The sequence below is a fragment of the Phyllostomus discolor genome, chromosome 10, assembly GCF_004126475.2.
Source record: "Phyllostomus discolor isolate MPI-MPIP mPhyDis1 chromosome 10, mPhyDis1.pri.v3, whole genome shotgun sequence".
In the NCBI taxonomy this organism is placed as follows: Eukaryota; Metazoa; Chordata; class Mammalia; order Chiroptera; family Phyllostomidae; genus Phyllostomus; species Phyllostomus discolor.
The window spans coordinates 38,138,396-38,163,089 of NC_040912.2; the positions used below are offsets into that span (position 1 = coordinate 38,138,396).

At 34.2% G+C, this 24,694-nt stretch overlaps 1 protein-coding gene across 2 annotated transcripts in view; it reads left to right on the forward strand.

The window, feature by feature from the left end:
- Window positions 1–24,694, forward strand: part of SEMA3A (semaphorin 3A) — a 313,391-nt gene that overhangs the window by 285,201 nt on the left and 3,496 nt on the right. For both annotated transcript variants that reach the window (XM_028525425.2, XM_036010674.1), the window contains exons 14-16: window positions 2,699–2,740; window positions 8,310–8,467; window positions 12,188–12,255. In XM_028525425.2, the coding sequence (XP_028381226.1) occupies window positions 2,699–2,740; window positions 8,310–8,467; window positions 12,188–12,255 (268 nt within the window). The remainder of the gene's footprint in view (window positions 1–2,698; window positions 2,741–8,309; window positions 8,468–12,187; window positions 12,256–24,694) is intronic.

Consider the following 24,694-nt stretch of genomic DNA (forward strand, 5'->3'; position numbering starts at 1 on the left):
GTTGTCTTTATGGGCTATAATTCCTACAAAACATTTTTAAATGTTATTAATTTAAACTATGAAAATGGGGAATTATGGAAAATCTCTATATTAATATTATATTATATAATTTATTATATACAAATCTCCCAATTAAATTAAATTGCATGCTATATTATTTTTCTAATTTGTTTCAAGCAGATTATCTTAAATTTGTTAAGAAAATCTTGCAGTTAGTTCACAATTTGAAGTGAAAATGTGCAATTTTGCAGCACATAGTGGGGTAATTTAAACCACAAGAGTGTATGAGCTCTCCAGGAAAGAATGTGGCATCCAAAGGAGAGTAGACAGGATTCGGCAAGGGAAAGCTAACATGTGAGGAACAGCTAGAGCTTGAAAAGACTCTAAAAAAAGCTAACAATAAAGAATCAATAAAGAGTTCCAAGGCATACAGAAATTTAATATAGGAAGCAGTCAAGAAGAAATAAGTGGTCAATAGTGCCATATAAAACAAAGTCCAGAAATAATATAGACTTGAATTTGTCCACTCAGCAATACAGCACTTTGGTGATTTCTGCCTCTGATGTTGGTAGCCAACCTCTCTTGGTAAGGGTTAAACTCAGTGGGCCGAGAGATGAAGGGCACTAAATGGGAAATGAACAAATAAAAACAGTGAGTCTAAATATAATAGATTCAAAGAATTTCCAGCTAAGCTTGAAGGATTAAGGACTTTAAAAATGATAGGTACCTTTATCTCATATATGAATTCAGTGGAAGGATCAGAATATACTGGGAAAAGTAGAAGAGATAGGAGAGAAAGGAGAAAATTGGTAGAGGATTCATTCATTAATTTACTGCTGCATTCATTCATTCAACAGATACTGATGGAGAATCTCTAAATGCTAGGAACAGTCCCAGGTGCTAGGGATATGGCAGTGAAAATAGAAACAATACGTGTCCTAAACTTGGCCCCTCCTCACATCCTATCAGCCTGCCTTAATTCCCGCCATGTGTCTTTCACTTTCTGACAGCAGGCAAAAGGGCAAACAAGAGTCACAACTGGTAGGATAGGAGATTTAACATCCCTGTGGGCACCCACTGAGTAATGGAATGAATGAATACTTTTCCTGGTGCAAACCTCCGTGGACGGTTTTGGCAGTCATTGCCCTCTATTCTCAGATTTTCCCTCAGTGGTGACTTCAATGACATATCCTTTTACTGACTTTTCCTCCTTCCTCTCAATTCTTAGTTCCTTACTCTTGCTCTCCATCTGTAGATAAAAGCATACTTGAGACTCTGCTCTGGGACATTGGGGAAAACTCGTAAGACACAAGATAAATTATATGCATATACTTCTAGGTAATGATAAGCACTAAAGAGAAAAACTAAAGCAAGAAAAGGATATGGGTATGTGTGTGTGTGTGTGCACACGCGCACTCGCAAAAAGAGAGAACAAGCACATTTGCAAAAGTGCTTTATATTTATTAACTCAATCTTTTCAACCATCCTGAGGATGGTACCATCATACTTATTACTTAGATAAGAAAACTGACTCACAAAGAGGTTATGTAGCTCTAATATCACACTTCTGTCCAGGTTTGAGTTACTATCTAAATACATAGAGTTTGGAACCAGAGTCTAGCTTTTTACACTTTGTTTAAGGCTCAGATTCAGCCACCTATAAAGTAATGCCCTTTAAGATTATTTTTCTTACCTAAGCCTCATTCTCATTAGTGACCTCTGAAACCCCTAAGAAATCTCCTTGGTGTTATTTGTCATTGGTGAAAGATATGGTAGAGCATAGTTCAATGAACTAAGAGGAATAGGCTAATGAGTTCAGGTGAACAGCATTTTGGTAGTCTGAATTTATCAAAGAACAGTATTTATTATTGCTAACTCTGTGTGTTCATGATAGGCTTTAGTAGAACATATAACAGTGTTTTCATCCCAACTAAGCCCACACAGTCCTCAAAGGCTGAAAACTAGCCTAATGCTATCAACTCTTCTTTGGTGTTATTGGGAGTTGGCCTGCCACTCTGCAGGCCACAGTGTTTGCCAGAAAAAGATACATATTTTCACAGAAGGCCAACATCAGAGATGTTCACTCTGAAACCATGATGGGTCAAGAGAAATTCAAGGCCTTTCTGTAATTATGTCAGAACACAGATAAGAACATAAACATTGCCCAAATCATAAAAAGCGACCAAATCCACCTATCATACCTAGATGAGTGATTGTTACTTTTTTCCAGCCACTGCGTTATCTTCACTCTGTTCTTCCCTCCTTAAGTAAGATTGATATAGATATCTAATTATAGAATTATCTCTGCTTTTTGATAGCTTCTAATGCAGAGTGAACCCTCACTTCCTTGAACCCTCTATTAAATCACCTAACACAAGCCCAAAAGATGTAAGTCTTTCCCAACACTTACTGAGCAGTACCATGGTCTCCCTTTTTGCAATGAACAATAAACCCAACTTGATCAACTACAGGTGTGTTCTTAATAGTCTCTGCCTGGGGGATATTAACACACTCTTATTGTCTATTCTACACATTTAACACTTTTCTAAGCAATTTCTTTCATGTGTCTTATTTCCCAATTATGTTGCTTCTTAGAGCACTGATGTTTACTCTCTGACAACTAATATTTCTGTTCCATGTTAATTAATTAACGACTTTATAATTGACCAAAGGTTTACATTTTCTTTTTCTTCTTTAGGAACCAACTACTATTTCAGCAATGGAGCTTTCCACTAAACAGGTACTTTCATTATGTATTTAAATCAGTATTCTACATTTTGTTAATTTTGTGTTTCAAATAAGTAAATATTTTATGATCCATCAAATTTTACAGATTTATTAACAATTGTTCAAACAAAGAGAAAAGAATGGTCTTACAACAAGCTAGTAAAATAAAATTAAAGATATTTTCATTGGCCCCACGTTTTGACCAATTTCATGTATGTTCTATATATTTCTTGGATTATTATTTGTTGTAAATTTTCATTTATAACATTTTTAGTCATTGTAATATAATTTACTCAATAATTATTTTCATCTCTCTGTCCTTTAAAATTAACAGCTATGAATATTTCAGAATATAAGTCTATAATTTCATTTGCATATATAATCAAAATACATTTTATAGACTAATAAAATTATGTACCATATTATATGTGTTTGGAGAATTTGACTTTAAAGGTAATTTTACTCTTTCAGTAGTATTATATTCTAGAGAAAACATTTAGTTTGGCTAAATACGCAAAGAAAGCAGAAAAATGGTCATAGCCAAATGATGTCATTCTACTCCATGAATTCATAGGTTATGGACGTCATGTTAATAGTCTGTCCTCACAATGAATTAATCCTTTGGCAAGACACTCAAAAACAAATGACTTCTAAATGCTAAATGACATGCACAAAACAAATATAATTTTAACTTCTAAGAAATGTGTCTTTTCCTCATAAATGTCATCTGACCATTCTATCCAATATATAACTGGTAACTATATTTTTCAAAAAGATTTGATATTGAGTTGAATTAATAACTAATTATTAAATAACCCTGTAGGAAATGAAACAGAATATAGTAGGGAGCCCCTCACTCACTGCAGTGAGCACTTACAAATACAAAATTGTTTAATAGGAGAATCATTTAGCTAATCTTATCTCTGACTGTGCATTACCCTTTGTACAAGACACTAAAATACTATGCCAGTACAACTCAGTGTATATCCTTTCCACACATACATGTCAAAATAGATTGATAACTCCAAGATATTTATAGAAACTCAGAGTGCAGATATTACAGACCTGATACTATTATCCTACACTTCATAAGTATGTGTTCACCTGTTTTTATAATCTAAAAATTATCAACTGTTGGCAAGAAAATATGAGGATTTCCAAGATGGAAGTGAGACTGGGATACTCTCTCTTGTAATGATGTGTTATTTATTTTGTGCTGGGTTTCATCACTAGTCTTAATTACATTATACCTATCAAGTATTGTAAAATATTTTTTTCTGTTTAAAAAAATGTTAAAGCTGTCCTGGCTGGTGTGGCTCAGTGGATTGAGTGCTGGCCTGCAAACCAAAGGGACACTGGTTTGATTCCCAGTCAGGGCACATGCCTGGGTTGCAAGCCAGGTCACCAGTAGGGGACACACGCAAGGCAACCACACAGTGATGTTTCTTTTTCTCTCTTTCTCCCTCCCTTCCCCTCTCTCTAAAAATAAATAAAATCTTTAAGAAAAGATTAAACAGATATAAAGCTATCTTAGGAATTGACTATTAAATGTAATACTTCTCACAAAAAAACAACAACACAGTATATACATTTAAAATACCAAAATAGAAGACAGTGTCTCCAGGCTTTATTTTCAAATAGTGGAAGCTTCATTTCATGTAGATGTGACTCAATTTCTTCAATGCTCATGGAAATTTGAAAAGTGAGGCAATAGTTTCAAGAAGGATAAGCAGTGCTGCAACTAATTTTCTGGATAAATAGACTCATCTCCTGCTTTATGACCTGCAACTTGTTAAGGAGGATAGTGAGAAAGCCTATGGTGATGTTAAATTAGGCAGAAAAAGCACATCAGGTCACTCGCTAGCAACTGGATTATGCTCAATGGTGCCTGCAAACCTCCTTTGTATTTCATTTAGACAGCATAGTCAGTTTTGCAAATCACTAACAGTACCACAGAATAATTGGAAAATATAAGTTAGCTATTGGATTGTATTTAATTTTTGGCATTTCATAAACCTTAGGTTTTCATTACAATAATTTCATCTGCCATATTTGGGGGTTTATATTCTTCCTGTGTATTATTTTTCTATTTTTCTCTTAAAGGGATATTACAGATTTAAATATTAGATAATAGCAACTCTTTTTCTACTCAAATGTCATATTTTTAAAAACATATAACTATGAATTTTGCTCATGTTTCTTAAAAGCTATTGTACATAGAGATTTTTTTTATTAGGAATGACAAGCTTGATCAATAGCTTTTTAAACAGTAATGACCCCAATATATGGTTCAGCATGTCCATATTTTCCAATGCCAACTGCACTTCAGGATATTGCTACCCCATTTTAAAAAATTAATATTGAGATTGCTTTCGATACAGTCTAAGTTTATTTTTTAAATGATGCTTTTTGAAGGAGAGAAATAAAGGATAAGAGCAGGGGAAGTTTCTCCCATTAATTAAGTTTCCTGTGAATATTTTTCAAATTATGATCAACTGTTAATGCATACTGTAGATGCTGTTACAGAACAAACAAGGGGGGTGTGGGACGATATACTATTATTAACAAAAAAAAAAAAGCCCCCAGGTCCGTCATGTCCGCTGCCAGAGGAAAGACGTCTCTCAATGCCAGAGATTTGTGAAAAGGAAAGGAAATGTTTATTTAATGCTATACAAACTTAAAGTAGTGACCTAATGTCTTTATCAAAAATCCTAAAGTCCCTTTTAAAACCCCCACAAACAGACACAGTCCTTCCTTCCTTCCCCCTTTGCCCACTCCAGAGTACCATATCTCAGGAAAGGAAATAGAAGCCCATGGCTCAGGCAGTCCTCTGGTTCTTCCCAGTTAGTACTCCATCTCAACGGGGAGACCTCCCTGGGTTCCCGGCACCCTTCGCTGAGTCTCTGGGATCTCTGCTAAAACCAGGTGGTGGTTTCCCCTTCTAAAGCTGCGGGGGTCCCCACTCTGGCAAAGGCACGTGGTCCTCTCTCTCAGGGCTTCGGGAGTCTCCACTCTGTCAAGGCCGTGTGGTTCTCTCTCTCTCAGGGCTGTGGGAAGGGAGAGTCCCCACTCTGTCCAGGCCTCGTGGTTCTCTCTTCAATGGCTGCTGTGTCTGGGTTTAAATTCCTGCACCAATCTTCCTCTGCAGCCCCATTTCCGACTCCTCCTACACTCCAGCACACTTGCCCTCAATCTGCTGTCTTCTCCAGCTTTTCTGGTCGGCATCGTGGGTCTGGGCAGGTGTGACCCCATGTCCTGGAGCCAATCTTCTCCGAGCTCCCACGCAGGTGCTGTAACTCGGGGGACCTGCCCCCAGTCCCATCTTGGGGGGAGATCCCTTTCCATCCCCCTGGCCCAGAGCATGGCCATAGCTATTTAGCATATCTAAGTGACCAGCCAAAGGCTATAGGTAACTATAGGCTAACTAAAGGCTATATAACTAAAGGCTAAATGACCATGCCATGGATTAGCTGCAAAGCTGCCCTTCATGTTCTTGCTCTGTGTGCCCCTTCTCCCAACTCACACCTGTGGGGGAAGGGGTGAAGACACCTTAAAATCTCCTGGACACCTTGAGTTCTGGACCCCATTTCAAATGCCTATTTGGGATCCCCCCTCTTGGCTGCACCCTGTAACAATGCTTTAAGAAAGATACAAGTTAATCTAATTGTCTCTCAACAAAAAACTGAGAGACAATACTTCATCTTTTCCTCCCAGGGACTTTATCATTTCTTAACTTGCCATGGCCTGTGTCATCTTTCAATATATAGCAGTAAAATATGAGTACTATAAAAATTTGATCAGCTATAGTATATGCTCTATAGCCTACTAAAATATGATATACTATAGTTTTCACTTACTTGAATGGAATGAGCAACATTTATCAGGATAACTGCTTCTACAGTGGTTTATTTTTTATTGTGTTACTTCTTTCCCCTAAGTTCCCTTTCTTGTATTAAGATAAAAGTTAGTTGGTTAGCTTGAAGCACAGAATTACTTTCTATATAAGTAGTCCTTATAACCTTAATAATTTAATTTTAATAGATACTTCAGTTTATTCAACTTGTTGATTCATATATGTAGTCTATCTTCGAAAGTCTTTTGGAAATACAATTGTATTAATATCCATTGCTGATGCTCAGGCAATTTTTAACACTTAAAAGAGCACTCATGGCTCAGAGACCATCTTTTCTGTAATTTATTTTTACTTATATTGTTGAGAAATTAAAATACACTTTTAAGATCTTTTCCATGTAAACTGTTACTTGTTTCAGTATTTACAAAGATTTTTTAAAAATACTGATTGATTGATTGATTGAGAGGAAAGGTGGGGAGAAAGAGAATATGAGAAACATAGATCGGTTGCCTCTCACACACCCCCAACTGGGGACCTGGCCCATAACCCAGGCATGTGCCTCGACTGCGAATCAAACCAGCAACCTTTCACTTTGCAGGGCAATGCCCAACCACCTGAGCCACTCTGGTCAGGACAGTATTTACACAGTTTTTATTCAAGCTTGTAGTGCAAGAAAGAGGAGCTATGATACTAATTACAGTAAATATGAATAAACAAAAATAATTATATTTATATTTCATGTCGTGTTTAGAAAGATTTGCAGCTGATATGCTAGGTTTGCTCAACTTTTTTAAAGGCATTTTTTACACTATACTGAAATCCTGAATTAGTTGCTACTAGAAAGTTTCCCCCCCTGTATCTGCCTTATTGGGTAACTCCAAACAAACTGAGGACAATGGCATTGTAGAACATTTTATCTGGATGCATACTTTAAAAGTTTAATTAAACATGCCCATTTTGTGGGTAAGTCTTAGAAATATTATGTGACTGCCCCAAGATCACACACAGAGTTAATGTAGGGCAAGACCTAGAATGCAGGTATTCTGATGTCCATTACAGCACTGTTTCATAATGCCTGAGCTTTTGGTTTAAGTCTACTGCACCAGCCAGCATGCACTTGATCTCCCTCTTTGATGACCTTTCAAATGAGAAGTTAGTGGTTTTGTTTCAAGTAGTCTTCCTGGAGGTAGTGCAAGAACAACACAGTTGGTGTTGGGCAGAACAACTCACAGACACAAGCTCTGAAACTACGCTGTAGGCAGTGTATAGTAAGGCAGCCAAGAGTCAGAAGCAAATGATCCCTGCCTCAGGAGCTCACGGCAAGTAACCTGCTTACTCAGAATCATGAACAGTAGAAGTCAAAACAAACGAGTATTAAGAACAAAAAACCTGAAAGTTTGAACATTACATTGCTCAGTGTCTTACTGTTTTTAATTTTTTTAATTTAAGTGTAATTGACATATATGGTACTTATTACTACCTTCGTTTTCTTCCTTGGTTTTACACTTATAAACTATGCCTGTTTCACTCAAATATTTGAATTTTCATCTTGCCCATTTTAAGTTGTCACATTATCTGTCAGGCCTTTGAAGAGACTAACAATAACAAGATTTTTTAGATGTACAAATATAAATTTATCATTGATAAGATATATATATAAACTTTACAAAGAGAGAAGAGATTTGAAAAACAAGATAGTTTTTCCTGTAACGGCAAACTCTTTCTGCAGCAACAGCTCTATATTGGTTCCGTGGTGGGGGTGGCCCAGCTGCCTCTGCACCGATGCGACGTTTACGGGAAAGCCTGCGCCGAGTGCTGCCTAGCCCGAGACCCCTACTGCGCCTGGGACGGCTCTTCCTGCTCTCGCTACTTTCCTACTGCAAAGAGGTAGGAAAGACATTAAGAATAAACACAAATGCTTGCTATTTATTGTACCTGATTCTATTTTTGAAACAGCTTTCTTCACATAAGTGTACCAACTTTTTTCGATGAATAAAAAGAGGTTTAGATATTTTCCCTAAATAGTCAAAACCCAAAACCATCAGAAAAAAAAAATGTGTAATAGGGTAGTTGGGTCCTATCATATATGGGACAAATGTAATGGGACAGATATTTTAATAAATTACTGAAGGAAATCTAAAACATCACAATAATATCATTGAATGTTTATACTTGGAAATTACAAAGTTTTGCAGCTTCACTTTACACAGGGGAAAACTGAGAGTAAAAGCCACAGACAGAATCTAGTCTGAGCCTTGTACTTTTTCACGAAAATGCTCTCTTTTGTCAAAAAAAAAAAAAGAAAACTTCTTCAGTTTTTATCCAGCAACATTTCATCCTGGCTCTAAATTTTAATATGGCAATCCATGTTCTTGGGTGAACAGCAAATTTTCAGAGGAAAGAATTTACTTACCTTTAGACACTTCAAGAGTACACAAGGGCTCGATTATAAAAAATTTAAATGAATTGTTTCTAGGCTTGAAGGTATCATATTTTTATACAGTGTTGATTAACTTTACATCTTCATTTGACCAAATATGTCTTTTTTTGATCACCCCCAAATATAAAGGCTACTATATTATCATAGTATTGTCATGTATTTGCAGTGTTTAAATTTCAAATATAAAACTACATTAAAAATACTTCTATTTCTTAATCTGTATATATATTATATACAAATATTTGAGTATACTCTTGATAATACTAATTAAAATATTTTTTAGGTCATGCTTGAATGAAAACTGATAAAGTATGCCTAGAAGTTATTTTTAAAATATATTTACATATAATGTAACTGTAAGTCACTATCTGGCAGGTTAAATGTATTAGGAACAGCACTAATGAATTAGTGATTTGAGCATTTGTGTATAGTGTTATATTAAGGAGTCTCAGCTATACTTCAGGAAACTCAGCACAATCTGAAAGTTGTATACTAACTTGCTTTACTTTTGCTTTAATTTTTTTTCTTACTTTTACAAAATCATTATCTCAACATGTTCTCTAACATTTATAGCTGCCTTTCTCTGTTGATATTTACCACTGTTTAAAAAACAAGGAATGATAGATGAAAGTAATATACAGTATCATGCTAATAAAAACCTAAAGGCTAACAGTGCATATAAACTTACGCACATAAAATTATTGAAATATAAAATAGAAATCGGCATTATTAAGCAACTGCACTTTAGGAGAAATAAATTTTATTATAGTTCATGTTCTATAAGAAGCTATAGCATAGATATTTTTCACTGCTAGTGAGGTGTATTTTACAATATTTGTTTTATTTTTAATGTTGGGAAATATTAGGGGAAAAATAACCCTAATATCTACTAAAGTCTGTTGATCATACACTCTAGATAATATTGACATGTAGTGGTAAATCATCAATAACTTTGCCATATAGTCAGTCCACATGAATTCAAACCTATATAGTTTTCTTGTTAATAATGTTGAATGAAAATTTAGTATTAGGCTATTCTATTTAATAAATATAATTTTCTTTTTTTTTTCTTTTTTTTTAAAGATTTTTTTAAAGGTTTTTTGTTTTGTTTTTAATATTTTATTTATTTATTTATTTTAGAGAAGGAAGGGAGGGAGATAGAGAGAGAGAGAAACATCAATGTGCGGTTGCTGGGGGTTATGGCCTGCAACCCAGTCATGTACCCTGGCTGGGAATTGAACCTGGGACACTTTGGTTCCCAGCCCGCGCTCAATCCACTGAGCTACGCCAACCAGGGCTTAATAAATATAATTTTCTTAAGCCTTTAACATTCAGAATTGAGATGACATGTTTGTATCATTTATATACACCTATTGATTTAATTGGAAGTTTATATTTAAAACAAAATGTCAGTGTGGAGATAATGTGTTATTGATTAAAGAAACTATGGATAGTTTAATAAATAAAAATGTGCAATTTTATAGCAATCAAATTAAATATTTGATTACAATTTTATGGTTCTTTAAATCAGTTAGTTCTATGAGACTTTCAATGTTATTCAAAAAGTATGAATTCATGTTTGAACTAAAATCGAATACTATTTCCTTTCCATGTGTGATTGTTTCACATTGCCTAATTTAGTAATACTCCATTCTAATTTTAAGCTAATTTTAATAAGAAGGATTAAAAACATAACTACAACTATCATATGTTAAAAAGCTGTGTATTATTATATACTTGAAATGTGTTTATTGCATACCTACGATCCATGATTGAAGGAATTATTATTAAAAAATTTTGTTGTGCTTTGCAGATTTTACTTAATCCAGTTTCATGTGTCTTTGAAAAGGATGTTTAGAGACCTCATATATATATATCCTTTGTAATGGCATTTTTCAAAGCTTAAAATGCAGTAAAAAAATGCCTTCCCAAGTGTTTGTGGTTCATGTTTCACAAGTTCTCTTGTTGGCTCAATTTTGAAATGTGCAACATCTGTTGACAGTCTCACCAATTCTACAAATAGGAATCTATAAATACCTTGGACTTCTAAATTTCCGAATACAGTAACAAATTCCATGTTTGCAGTTCTCAATGGCCTTTGTGAGAGCTCTTTTCATGGACAGTAACTAACTTTGCAGAAAGACAATACCCACTAAAACAGATGCAGAAAACAGTTGGACAAGTGTCCCCAATCTCTTCCAGTCTGTTACACATGGCCAATCTCCATTTCAGCCTCTTTCTGGAACTATATATCTTGTTTGCACCACAATGGCTAGAGACAACCTCCTTCTTCCTGGTCAGTCATTAGCTAAGTGCAGGCAGAACACCCAGAATATACCACCACTAAACATAATCTGAGCAGTAGAAGGAAAAAGAAACTCATTTAGATCTTTATAGCAAATTTGGCATTTCTTTTAGAGGTAAGTTCATTGTCTTCTCTCTTACCTGACTCTGACAAAAGGAGGCCTTGTCCCCAATATTTGTTCTTGAATTTCTTCTTCTATTCACTGCACAACTAAATCAATTTTCAGTCACAGCCCTGTGATCTTAAAAGAAATATTTTGCTTTAAAAAGGTTGATAATAGCAACCATAAAAGAAAACTTTAAGCTAACTTAACAATGGAATTGATAGTCTTAATAGTTTTAAACTTAACAAAAGTCAATTTAAGAAACTATGTATGTTAAGAGAATGAGAACATTCATGTGAATTTTAATTTTCAAGCTTACTCCCTCATTAGTCATAAGAAAAAAGAAAACCATTTACCTGTTTAAGAAGAAATGGATTGCTATTCTATATTTTGTAATTTTTGCTGGGAATCAAAATTTAAGATGTTAAAAATTTAGGAGTTTCTAAATGTTAGATTTTTACTGATTCATATCCAGTAGCAAAACAAAACAAAACAAAACATGAATTTTCTGTTACTGAGGTCTTTGGAAGACTTCTAATGCATTGTTAATACATTTGCATACCACTTGTCATTTCGATCGTCTTGGAGACTGCCCTCACAGGTGAAATAAGCTGCTCTTAAAAAATCTTTTAGTCAGACATAGGTGATCTCTTTCGATATACTCTGAAAGTCTTTGCTTTTTAATTCATATTAATTCTTATGACAAATTCCCAAGAGGGACTAGAGATACAATAATACCTTTTAAATGAATTGTTTTAGACGCACAAGACGACAAGATATAAGAAATGGAGACCCACTAACTCACTGTTCAGACTTACAACACCATGGTAAGTTACATTTTTTATCTTTTAACCTGCTACCACCAGGATAAAATCACAAGAAATAATGAGTATCCACACACAGGCAGGGTATACACCTCTCCCAGAATACTCATAGAAACACAGCTAAAAAGAAAGAAAATCAAAGAGAAAGAAAATTCTAAAGAACACAAAGAAATGAATTGGGTCTTATTACTACAGGTATGATAAAGACTTTGAACCCTTATGAGACTTAAAGCTCAATTTTCTAATATTAACAAAAAAAAACCAGTTTAAGTACATGCTTTCATATATAGTAGCAACCTGAGAGTAATAGGCAAATATATATGTGTAAATATACTAAAGAAGAAGGTGTATTTTTAAAGACTTTATTTATTTATTTTTAGAGAGAGGGGAAGAAAGGAAGAAAGAGAGGGAAAGAAACATCAGTGAGTGGTTGCCTCTCATGTGCCTCCTACTGGGCACCTGGCCTGCAACCCAGGCATGTGACCTGGCTGGGAATCGAACTGGTGATCCTTTGGTTCACAGGCCCATGATCAATCCACTTAGCTGAGTCAACTGGGGCAAAAAGTGTATTTTTTAAATGTCATACAAAGTATTCATCAATATGCTGGTGACATAGACCCAATATATTGTTATTGGCTATCCTAGTCAAGTAGAAGATAAATCCAATGTCTTCATGCTAATTTACTAGTATGATATTCTCTTGCACTGGGATTTTAGACTAAGTTCATTTTATGCCTGCTAAAAATGTCAAGGCCTACTTAATGTTAAAATGCTTCTTTAATGCTGAAATACCAACAATTTTCATTTAAAATGGAGTAAAATTGTAGTATATTTACGCCTGTGCTTCAACCCTTTACAAAAATAATGATGAAGCTCTGCTTCCCTCTGCTGGGGAAAATGATCAATGACATCACTATTAATGAATAATTCATAGTTAAAAATAGCCAAAATGTAAAATGTAAGCATTTTAAATGTAATTGAGCATAATTATCCTATTAACTTTTTGATACCTTTTACATTAATTGTAAAGGAAGCTCTAATATTTTCATCAGTTAACTTGGATTTGCTCTACTAATTCTGAATGTAGAATATTCATGTTTCATGAGTGTTAGAAAAGAAAACACACTACACAAGTGGCACTCTTGTATTCCACAGAGTGGCACGCATGTATTCCACAATCTAGCTGCTCTTCTGAAGGCCACATCCTCTGATAGGTATCCTGTATGTACCACTTTCTGATTCGTGACCAATCACAGGGTTGTTTGGAAGATGCCAATATCAGAAGACAGGTAGTCACAAATTCAGCCTGTATTTTGGATCTCCTATGCTTGGAAATTTTCTTGCTAAGGACTTTCTTATCTATTATTGTTCTTATTATAAAGAAAAAAAATGCCACTGCATTAGAGCAGATGTTATACATTTTTGTCCTTATACAGATATAGTACCTTATTGACTTACAGTCTTTAAATTTTCAAATGTTGTTAACATTCACTATTCTGTTCATCTGTTTCATGTAAAAATGTTGAATTATGATAAGCATGTTTATGCTATATAGTCTTATCAATTATTAATTCACTGTATTAAAGAATCTATTTCCTGAGCTATGAAGAAGCTAAGAAATAAGATGATGTAATAGAGCTCATTTTTAATCAGACTTTAATGTCCATATGAGTATGGATCTTTTTATATTGCTTTTTCTTATATCTTGAGGGCTATAACAGATACAATATCATGAATATCACATAGATATTTAATAAATATTTGTTAAATGAACCATCTAAAAATTTCAAGCTGCAGTATAGCTAATCATTGTTTTGTTTTTACAGTACAAATTTGAGTTAAATAATATCTATTCCTTTTTGTAAATATTTTTAAGTCATATGTTATTGATATCATCATAATTAGAATTGGGATATCTTAAGAAATATCATCAGTCAATCAATTAGCTAATAAATAATTATTATACACCACTATATGTAGGATATCATGCTATACTTTGAAGATTGATAGGGAATTTTACATATAAATATGTACATGTTTATATTTTACTAATAATCAATTTTTAGTATAATACAATATGACATTTCACAATTTTAATGCAATAGAGTTTTTAATGCAATATTTTACTGATACAGCCACTTTTTTTTAGCAATCCAAGCCCATATTAGCCCCAGTTGGTATTTTTTAGTTATATATATTCTGGAATCATGAGTGTATATACAAGGAGAAGCTGACCAAAAACCTATTTATTTTTTTAAGTGAAACTGAATAAATTATCATTGTTGACTGTTGATTGACTAAGCCTGAGAGAGCTTCAGATTTTAAAGTGGTGTTTTCTTGAAATCAGATTAGTAAAAGCCTGTAAAAATTGGTAATATGAAGTTGCTTAATTATACAAAGTAAAATGAACATGAATGAAGTTCTTGCTGACTTCTGTCAGAATGAACACTGTAGAGAGGAGAAGGAACCGCTGTGGTTCGGTGTTACTGGGGGTGTGTGTGTGTGTGTGTGTGTGTGTGAACAGTCCTAAGGAGAAGCTTGTGACACTCAGAAGGAAATGGTTAAGTACTCTGAGTGGCTCTGCAGCAGTGAAGCATTTCTTTTCTGAAGGCCTCTTTATTCCTCGTCTGCTTGTTTGATAATTGACCAAACATAAAAAAACTAGACATCAAAGTTTATAGTAAATTTTAAATGTTTGGAAACTAAGTCAGACATACCCATCTGGCCAGGCTGAGGCTTACCACTGGGGATCAGTGAACTATTTTGGAATGGGTGCTGTCAATACTTAAAGTAAAATGGGCAGAAGTCCAGAGCTCAGCCCTCTTATGTCATGTGTGTTGTCTTGCTAATGTCACATTGCACATGGAATAAAATATCTGTGCTCATATGGAAACATAAAGATATGAGATGTTTTCACAGAAAGCTGCTAAGCAACTTGAAGCCAAATTATACACTTCAGGACAATCAGTTCCAGCTGTAATGGTAAACATATTTTGTAACACTCCATATTTTACATATCCTGAGGTTTTAATAGAGAGACTACATAAAATAATTCAGAATTAAGTGGAAGGAATCTTACTCTCGATGAAACCCGTAACACTCACTCAGTGCCCTGTGCCCTCTGTGTAAAGACAGCACTGATGGTGAGCTGGCTTAGGTGAGGCGGACAAATCCAGCTCCCCTTCCCCTGATCCCGGGCGCTCTCCACTGTCACTGGTGGCTCTTCACCTCGGGAAATTTTAGTATAAAACCCTAAATATGTCTGTGCTGCCAGATCTTCTTGTCTTTCCACTCACACCTCATACAGAATGCTAAAGACAAGCCTCAGGTTTTTGCAACACATTTCCTTCCTTAAAATAACTGTTGCCTACAGAATTGGAGCTGGTCTGACTACATTCAGCAGCATAAGTATGTGAATCAATTTACCTTTAAAACAGCCTCCCATGTCCTCTTCCTTACCAAGCAAAAAGGAGTCATACTATGATCTAGATATCCAGAGAAGAAAATACCTCCACTGTAACATTTTCTTAAATTTTACATCTTAGATTTTTGAATCTTTGAAGTATTTAATATCCTAACGTCTAGTTGAATGCCATCATTGAATTTCATTTTGCGATAGTTCTCTTGGCTGTTCTACATACATGCATCTCCTTTCCAGCGTCCCATAGTAAAATATCCACAGAATTCAGTCTTCGTAATTATCCCGACAGCTGGTTCAATTTATGTCTTTCTTGGCATCAAAATTTCATAAAATATCTTTTGCAGTGTCGTTTTTATGGTCTGCAGAGTTGTAAATTTAGTATTTTGTAGCAATGCTGCCTGGTCTATACTTTGGCTTCTTTTATACATGTAGGAAAATCCAGCGATGAATCTGAGCATTAAGCCCCAAGAGAAGCCTCAAGATTTGATAGATGAATATGATGTCAGCCTTAAAAAAATCTCTAACTTTAATAAATTATCAAATCTCTAACTTTAATAAATTATCTTGTTATCATTTGTTTACTATCTATAAACAATTTATAACAAGTTGTATCAAGTCTAAGATGTTACTGAATGTAAGATGCACCATTATTTTATGCACTGCTTAAAACAAAAACAAAAACAAAAATACCTGCCCCAGATGGGTTGTCTGATAGATGCTCCCAGCAGCACACCAGAACACAATATGCTTTAGTATTAAAATGAAGGCAAAACAAATCCCTGAGCAGAAGATAGCAAGGAAATTTGCTTGTTTCAACCATAATTATGGGTAGTGAAAAGGGAGGGGATACTCTTTGAACCACAAGGTGGTACTCATCAAAGTTTATTTTCTTTTTAAAAATATTTTATTTATTTATTTTTAGAGAGAGGGGAAGGGAGGAGAGAAAGAGAAGGAGGGGAACATCACCATCCATCAGTTGTCTCCCACCCCCAACCGGGGACCTGGCCTGCAACCTGGGCATGCTCCCTGACTGGGAATCCAACCAGCACCGTTTTGGTTTGCAGGATGATGCCCAATCCACACTAGTCGGGGGTAGGTTTACTTTCTGAAAGCACCAACAGGGTAGACCAAAAAAAGGTATCAGGTTAGTAGATTCTCATGTGTATTGCAGAAGAACAAATTTTTCCCAAACAAAGCCACTTCATCTCAGATCAAGAGCAACTGTGACATTGCATTCTGATATCAGAGATCTTAAAATATAAAAAAGCATGCGTCTAGAATGAACTTACTACAGTATTATCTTCCATAACTTTTGTAAACCCTTTTCAAAACTTTTTTCACTGGAGATAACCAATCACCATAATAAACATCTTCTGAAAGTACTTCAGGCTAATAATCCAATTATTTATAGTATATGTGTGCTAAACATGCATGTACATCTGAATAACAATTTTGAAATATTTTATGTCATCCTTGTTCTTTATTAAAGTTTTTAAATATGTCATCAGAGATCACTTAAGTGTTTCTACGCATACAATCTAACCATTGTAAGTGGAAACATTTTAGGAATGCTGTATTTTTTAATTTCCAAAACTTACAAGGAGAGCATATTAAAACAGAAGATTTTTTTTCATTATTGTTTATGGAAGTTTTCTGCCTTAGCAAATGGGTATTGTCGATTATCTCCTATCATACCTCTTGGAGAAAAGTAAATTAAATATCAAAGTCCATGTTTCATGTTTTCTAAAAGTAAACATTCCTATGATAATTTTACTCTGGCATATGAATTATGTGTTTTCTTGATAAAGCATTTGCTATAATATTATGAAAATAATACATACTAGATTTTGATATAGACTATGTTAACATTACAGTAGACATCTTCATATTGGTGTTGGCTTTCATGTAACTGGGTTTCGGCCTGCTCTATGCTAAGAAGCATTGCAGACTTCAGCATCACAAGATATTAAGTACAGTATTAAATACAACTATCCAGATGGCTTCATGGTAATTTCCTAATACCTCAATTTCATTTTCATATTTTAACTTAATAAATCTCTAAAAAATAAGTCACTAGTGACCATTTCTGAAACAATAATTATCTATGAATAATAAAATTAAAGCGCCCTGGTCATATCTGTCTGTGATTTTTTTTCATCTACCTATCTGTATACCAATAAGAACATTTTCAATACAAATCCAGAGGAATCAGTGAATTCAAGGAAGATTGGAAACTACTTGAATTATAAAATTTTAAATGCTGTATACTGGCCAATAAGTATTCCCCAGCACCAGAGACAATCTTACTTTAGGGCATAAATCAAAGTAGTTTGAAATTCCTAAACTTTTTTTCAAGTTGACAAGTTCGTAACTTTAAACTGTCTCTAAAGTTTCACTAATTGAGTCTTTTTTTTTTTACTTGACAAATAGATGTATTGAGCACATAGATTTAATATATGCATATGTGTTCATTCCTGGGTGCACGTGTGCACGCAAACTGACACTCAGCAAATATTTACAAAGAAACTAGTTGGCTTGAGCATCCTATACAAAATTGGAGAAGCACTGTACTAAGCATTATCTCAATAAATAAGCAAACAAGATCCCTGCTATATAGCTTAGTACAGACTACAGAATTTAAGTGCACTACAGTATGTGAAATTAAGACAATTGTTAGCCATTTTAGGAGTCAGATCCAAGAATAGGCATGGATGTCGAACGGAATGAAATTTTTGTCCTCGATTTTTTATTTGTAAGTATTTTATGTCTTCCTGAGAGTTTTTGATCATCCATAAAGTGCCTTTTTAGCTACTGCAACTTAAAAAGTACAATTCATCCACCTTAAGCCAAATTAAAATATTTTCTATTGATAAAGTGTCTGTTCTGTTCCTGGAGAAAATCATGTAGAATCTAGTAAGGAAAATCTAAGTAATGATGTTTTACTGAAGAAGTGCGTATCTGCAGTTTTCTACATCACCAGGGATTGCTGGGCAATGCTTCTTTCCCTTCTTTGCTTGGCCTTCCCCAGTAAATATCATTGAGAAAAAAAAAACTTATACTGTAAAATATTAAAATTACAATGTGATAAAAACAAATAGAATTAGATTTCTCTTTATATATTTCAGCAATTAACTGTATTTGCTAAATATATTTAAAATAATTTACAACCACTTGCCCCTCCCAAAAATTGCTTTACTTTTATGTCTGTTATTTATTAAATTCAACTTCTCAATAACAAATGGGAGGACATCAAAAATGATAATAGGTCAAATAGTTAAATAAATATAATGTTCATTAACTCACCCATCTTTGTCTTTTCTACATGACATCTAATTTTTTGAGCCTCTTATATTATTAACGTTTCATTCTTAAAAGACATTTATGGGGTTAAAATGGAGAGTGGAATAAATGGAAAGCTGAAATGTGATGCCTTCTGTTTCTGCTTTATTGGAAGAGAATCAAATACTAAATAAGGCCTTTAGCAATATGATATTTCTGGCCAAATGATGGATATCATGGATTTTTGTTGTTACAAAAGGAAGCAATTTATTTAACTTCTTTCTTTCCTCCCATTCTTTCTGGTTTATTGGGCTCATTTCATTTCCATAAATTATCCCACTAAAAGAGGAAGTGATTAATTGAGACTTGCTTCCTTAAAAACATTATTTCTCGTCATTAACAGCTGCAACATATTGTATCATTGTGTTATTCAAACACACTGTGGTGCTTTTAAAATTATTTTAATGTTTGTTGCTCTCAATTATTTTGCTCTAAATATTCAATTCAGCCCATGAGAATTCATTATGCAAATTTAACAACTATACCCTTCTTGTGTACTGGTAATTTTCATGACAAAAGTTTGTATTCGAACAGTTGTTTCCTAAGTGTGAAATGTATTTTAAAATGGATTAAATTGGAATTCTTTCTTTCTGGAAATCTACAAGATTATTCATTGCCAAGGATGTCTTTTAGAGATTTAGGTGTCCTTGGGTATATGAGAATATATGCATAAGAATTATTAAATTTCTTTGTCTTCTCACTATCCTATATTTGGAATTTTTGATTTTGGAGTATACTTGATTAGTCATTATTTTCTCCCAGCATATTTCAAATCAACTGTTGTAAAATTTAAAAACTTAACAAATTTAGAAAATTTGAAATGTTTACATTTAACAGTGGTTTAACAATGTATTCTACCATAATCAGGGTTATAATCCCTGCATCCTTTTTAACTGATTATATTTTAAATGATCTTTAAATAAAATTATGATAACTCTGTCTTGGGGATATCAAGCTTACATGAGACTTATGCTTATAAATGCAGGCTTCATAGTTTTAGATTTGCCATTCAGCAAATCTCAGCTAAGAATTAATGACTGTCTTATAGAATATACAGTAAGAGAAAGATAATCAGATTAATAAACAATTATAATAAATAAGACTGTATGTACTCTGAAAATACATGCACAAAAGAGATTTTAAGGAATCATAAAAGAGGAAATACTTTCTGTGATGGTGATGGGGAGTAGGATTGATGTTGGGAAGGAGTTTGTAATTTGTCTCATACGAATTCTCAATGAAAGATTTTAAGTTTTGAATGAATTAGCAGTTGAACCTATTACAACAACAGTAATACCAACAATACTGCACAGTTTTATGACTATTTCTGTGTCCAAACACTGTACTGTTATTCTATGTAGTATATTTTAAGAACAACAAAAACCATATTTAAAGGGTTATAAATATTTTGTTATTTATGTTTGATTAAAAACAAATATAAAACAAAGATAGCAATAACGTCACAAGGCAAAGCAAATTTGCTGACAGAGAACAAAAGCAGGCATTTAAGAACATATTTACCAAGAAATAATAAGGGTAAGATATAAATTTTTCTAACACATTTTTAGTCAATGTAGAGGGAGAAATATGATCAAGTGGTGAGTCACAAGGTACATTAAAATGTAAATTAATCAAGAGAATATCGATAATTCCTAAAAATTAACATGAGAAAGAAAGAAAATTAAAGATGGACATCAGGAAACACTATGATGTGCTAAACACCACATGCAAAGTCATCATGACATAAACACAGTGAGCACGTCAGAGGGGCCCAGCACAACACAATTTAATAAAATCCGTTATCTCATGGCATTAACAGAATGTGTTCCATGTAAACAGCTCTCTGATCAACTAGTTTAATCCAGGGACATATTATAGCTTATATTTACTATGAATATGCAAGATTTCTTATCGTTCAGGAAATCTTTAATTAACAATGCTTTCTCAGTTGAGCTTTTGATTTGTATCGGCTAATTACGATTTCAGTAGTATAGCTTCGAAAAGCACTTACAGTTTAACTATACCATGCTGCCATTTCTATGCAGAGCTGTTTGCTTTAATAAACAGTCAATATGGTAGTACACTTGTAATCCAAGAAAGTATTGACAATCTAGTAATGTTAGGAGGCAATCGAAATATCGTTCCTGTTTGTAATGTTTTGAGAGGGAGTAGGGCAAGAGGGAGGGGAGGAGGGAGAGAGAGAGCGAGAGGCAGATTGAGGGGCAGGGAGAAGAAGGGAGCCCCTAAAGGATGGGGAGAAAAACTTTGTTATTTGATGTCTAATGTTTCTGATGTTGCACAAAATTTGATCAAGCACTTGGGGTAGAATGGTTAGGAAGAAGAATGGTATTTATTGAGTGTCTTATCATTCTTTCTAAAATACTTATTGGATATCTGTTTACAAGGTGGCAGGTGTGGGGAAATTAACAGAAAAACACTTACAGGTTGTTACATCTGAGCACCCAAATTAATGAATTCTTGGCTGAGTCCACTTTACATTAAAGTACCAGTTGAAATTCAAAGTTACTGATGATTGAAATATTCTGCTGCGGTGGAATCAGTGGAAAACTGTATTCAGTGGAGGTTTCACTTTTGCAATTACTGCCGATGGCAGTAGAACCCAACCGAACATACAAGAGGGGGCTCTCAAACCAAAGAACCACAGTAGTACCTCCATACACAATTTACTATTAAGGTTAATAGGATTGAACTTTTGGCTCACTGCTTACCAATTAAAAGATTCTCTTTTGATTTTTATTTGGACAAAAGAGATAGAAAGAGCCAGGTTAAAGGGGAATGAATCTTTAAGGTACTGGCAAGAGCAGTTATCAGGACAGACTAATGAAAGGCGCCAAACCAATGTACCAAATTCACCAGTTGTGGTTCTTATTCAGGTGGAAAAGTACCTAAATGTTATGATGTGTCTTGAAAAGTCCATGAACTTCTACTCTATTAAACTAAACACAACTTGTTGTAAGTTCTTGATTAAATCAAATACTATCTTAGATTCTCCTATAGATAAATAGCAGTTAAAATGAGTTTTTTTAAATATAAGAGAACATTTATTAAGAGAATTCCTCTGTGTGTATATATATGTTTAGAAATGTTTGCTGTCACCAGGGGAAATCTTGAAGAGAAACTAAAAGCTGAGCAGGTTTCTCAGGACTCTAAGAAAATCGAACCAAAAACTCTCTATGGACCAGGTGGAATGATTAAATTAATTGGGAAGAAGAAAACTTAGTGTTGTTTTTTAAAAATGTACCTAACTAATATATAATATAAAAATCTGTTCTTTCTTATTATACAAGTTACATTGTTCTTAGCTTTGGGGCAACTAGTATACTAAAGTATTTAAAGAGTTCTATGTTCAAGAGCAGTAACTTACTTATACCTTACATTTCTGTAGGTACTTATAGTGACATAGATTAGGTGAGAGACAAGTCTACAAGCAAAGCAGGCCTGGGAGGCATGGTTGGTAAATCAGAAGATATCAGTGGATCACCATGGTGTTTGTTTCTGAATCCAATGGATTTCATTCTATATTGTCATGTTGTCGTATATCTTATGATTCATTAATATTTAGAATGTGAATGAAAACTCTCTTCTTATAAGTAAAACAACTTTTTACTATATTAATTTTTTTAACCTTTTAAGATTTTACTGGTGTGAAGACACAACATGAGATCTGCCCTCTTAACAAATTTTAGATCTCAAAGTCTTATTCATCTTGCATAACTAAAACCACGTTCTTATTGAAGGCAAATCCACATTTCCCTTTCCCCCACCCTTGGCAACCACCATGCTTCTCTCAGATTATTTTAGATTTCTCATATAAATGGGATTTATTTCTCATACTTGTTCTCTTGTGACTGCCTTATTTCACTTAGCATAGATGGACCTTGAGGTCCCTCAGGACAAACTAATGAAAGTTTGTCCTGATAACCATGTAATTCTATAACATAACAATATCACACTCAAGCACACCAAATGCCATGTTATGCCTTGTTGCTTATGGCAGATTTCCTTTTTTAAGGCTGATTAATATTCCAACTGAAAGGATTTTTAAATCAAAGAAATTTAAATTGCATAGCAATTAGCAGGAACAAAAAGAATTCCATGTACACTGCATTGACTTCTGTGAGAAGCATTTTAATTATTATTTTTTTTAAAGATTTTATTTTATTTTTAGAGAGGGAAGGGAGGAAGGGAGAGAGAGAGAGAGAGAGAGAGAGAGAGAGAGAGAGAGGGAAACATCAATGTGTGGTTGCTGGGGGTTATGGCCTGCAACCCAGGAATGTACCCTGGCTGGGAATCGAACCTGGGACACTTTGGTTCCCAGCCAGCACTCAATCCACTGAGCTACTCCAGCCAGGGCTAAGCATTTTAATTATTTATGGCGGCTCCTGACTCACAGGGGACTTTCCAGACCCTGCTGGGCATAGAGATTACATTTATCTCTATCCAGGGAAGCAGATGCCTTGCAAACTAGCAGAGCCACATGTGCCAAATCTGTTCAATCAAAGATATACTAATACTTTCAGAGAAAAAAAGAAAAATGCTACTATATTCAATATAGACTTTGAAAAAGATCCATACCTCCAATATGAAAATAGAGTGACTTCAAATCAGTTAAATATTGTTTCTTTACATTTCAGTGATTTCCTCATTTTTTCCTAATTCTAAGGGATCGGTCCTTTAAATAAGATATTTCTCAATATTAGAAGAGTTTTATTTCACACATCGGGCGATAAAGGCAAAAGCACTCAGGCTGACTGCCCCGGAGACAACAAATGGAGGCCCAAGGCTGACTGTAGGCAGGGGGAGACTAGGAGAGGGTGGACCTCAGTCATGGGCAAGGATTGGATGGAAGCAGGATTTTGGAGAGTTTTAAGGCTAATGAAAGCAAATCATATTGTCTATGACAGACAAAATACTCAGTTGATTATAAGGAGAGTAAAACTGTCAAAGCAATGCCAAAAAGGGGGGAAACTTTTTTAAATTAAAAATCTAGCTGAGCTTGAAATAGAGAACAAAATATTTTTATCTGTCTGTACTGTCAGCCTTCTATGCATGTGAAAATATATTTATTTTTTTCTAAATTAATTTAATGAACCCCAGATTGTACAGGATGTCATAATGGAAACAGGATTATACAAGATAATAAGGAGGTATGTTTTCTCTAAATGAGTTTTACCTACACTCCCTAGGTCGTACTTTTGATCTTAACCGTGTTTCATTTACCACATTCAAGGAGGTTACATAAAGGGTAAAATAATAGAAACTTAATCAGGAAACAGGATTTCTTATTGCTGCATTTTATTATATACTCTTGCCATATTCTTTAGCCTAATTCTTGAAAATATTAAAAGATGTGTCATTTTAAAATAAAGGCAATTGAAACCACATTGCATTAGAACTATGCATCTTTCTTCTGAGCCATTCCAAACATTTCACACCTACTGATCTTCAGAACAAACTTGCAGATTATTTAGAGGTTATTGGCAAGGAGTATAAACTTCCTGAACTCTACTTTTTGTAAAATATTAGATAAATATTGGTTGGTGAATTTAATTTTACAGATTAAAAAACAAACACAAAGAGGCAAAATCTTGTTTCCAAAGCCCTGTGGAATGAGTTTTCTGCTGGAAAATAGTGCAATATGCACTGGCCCCATTACTCAGA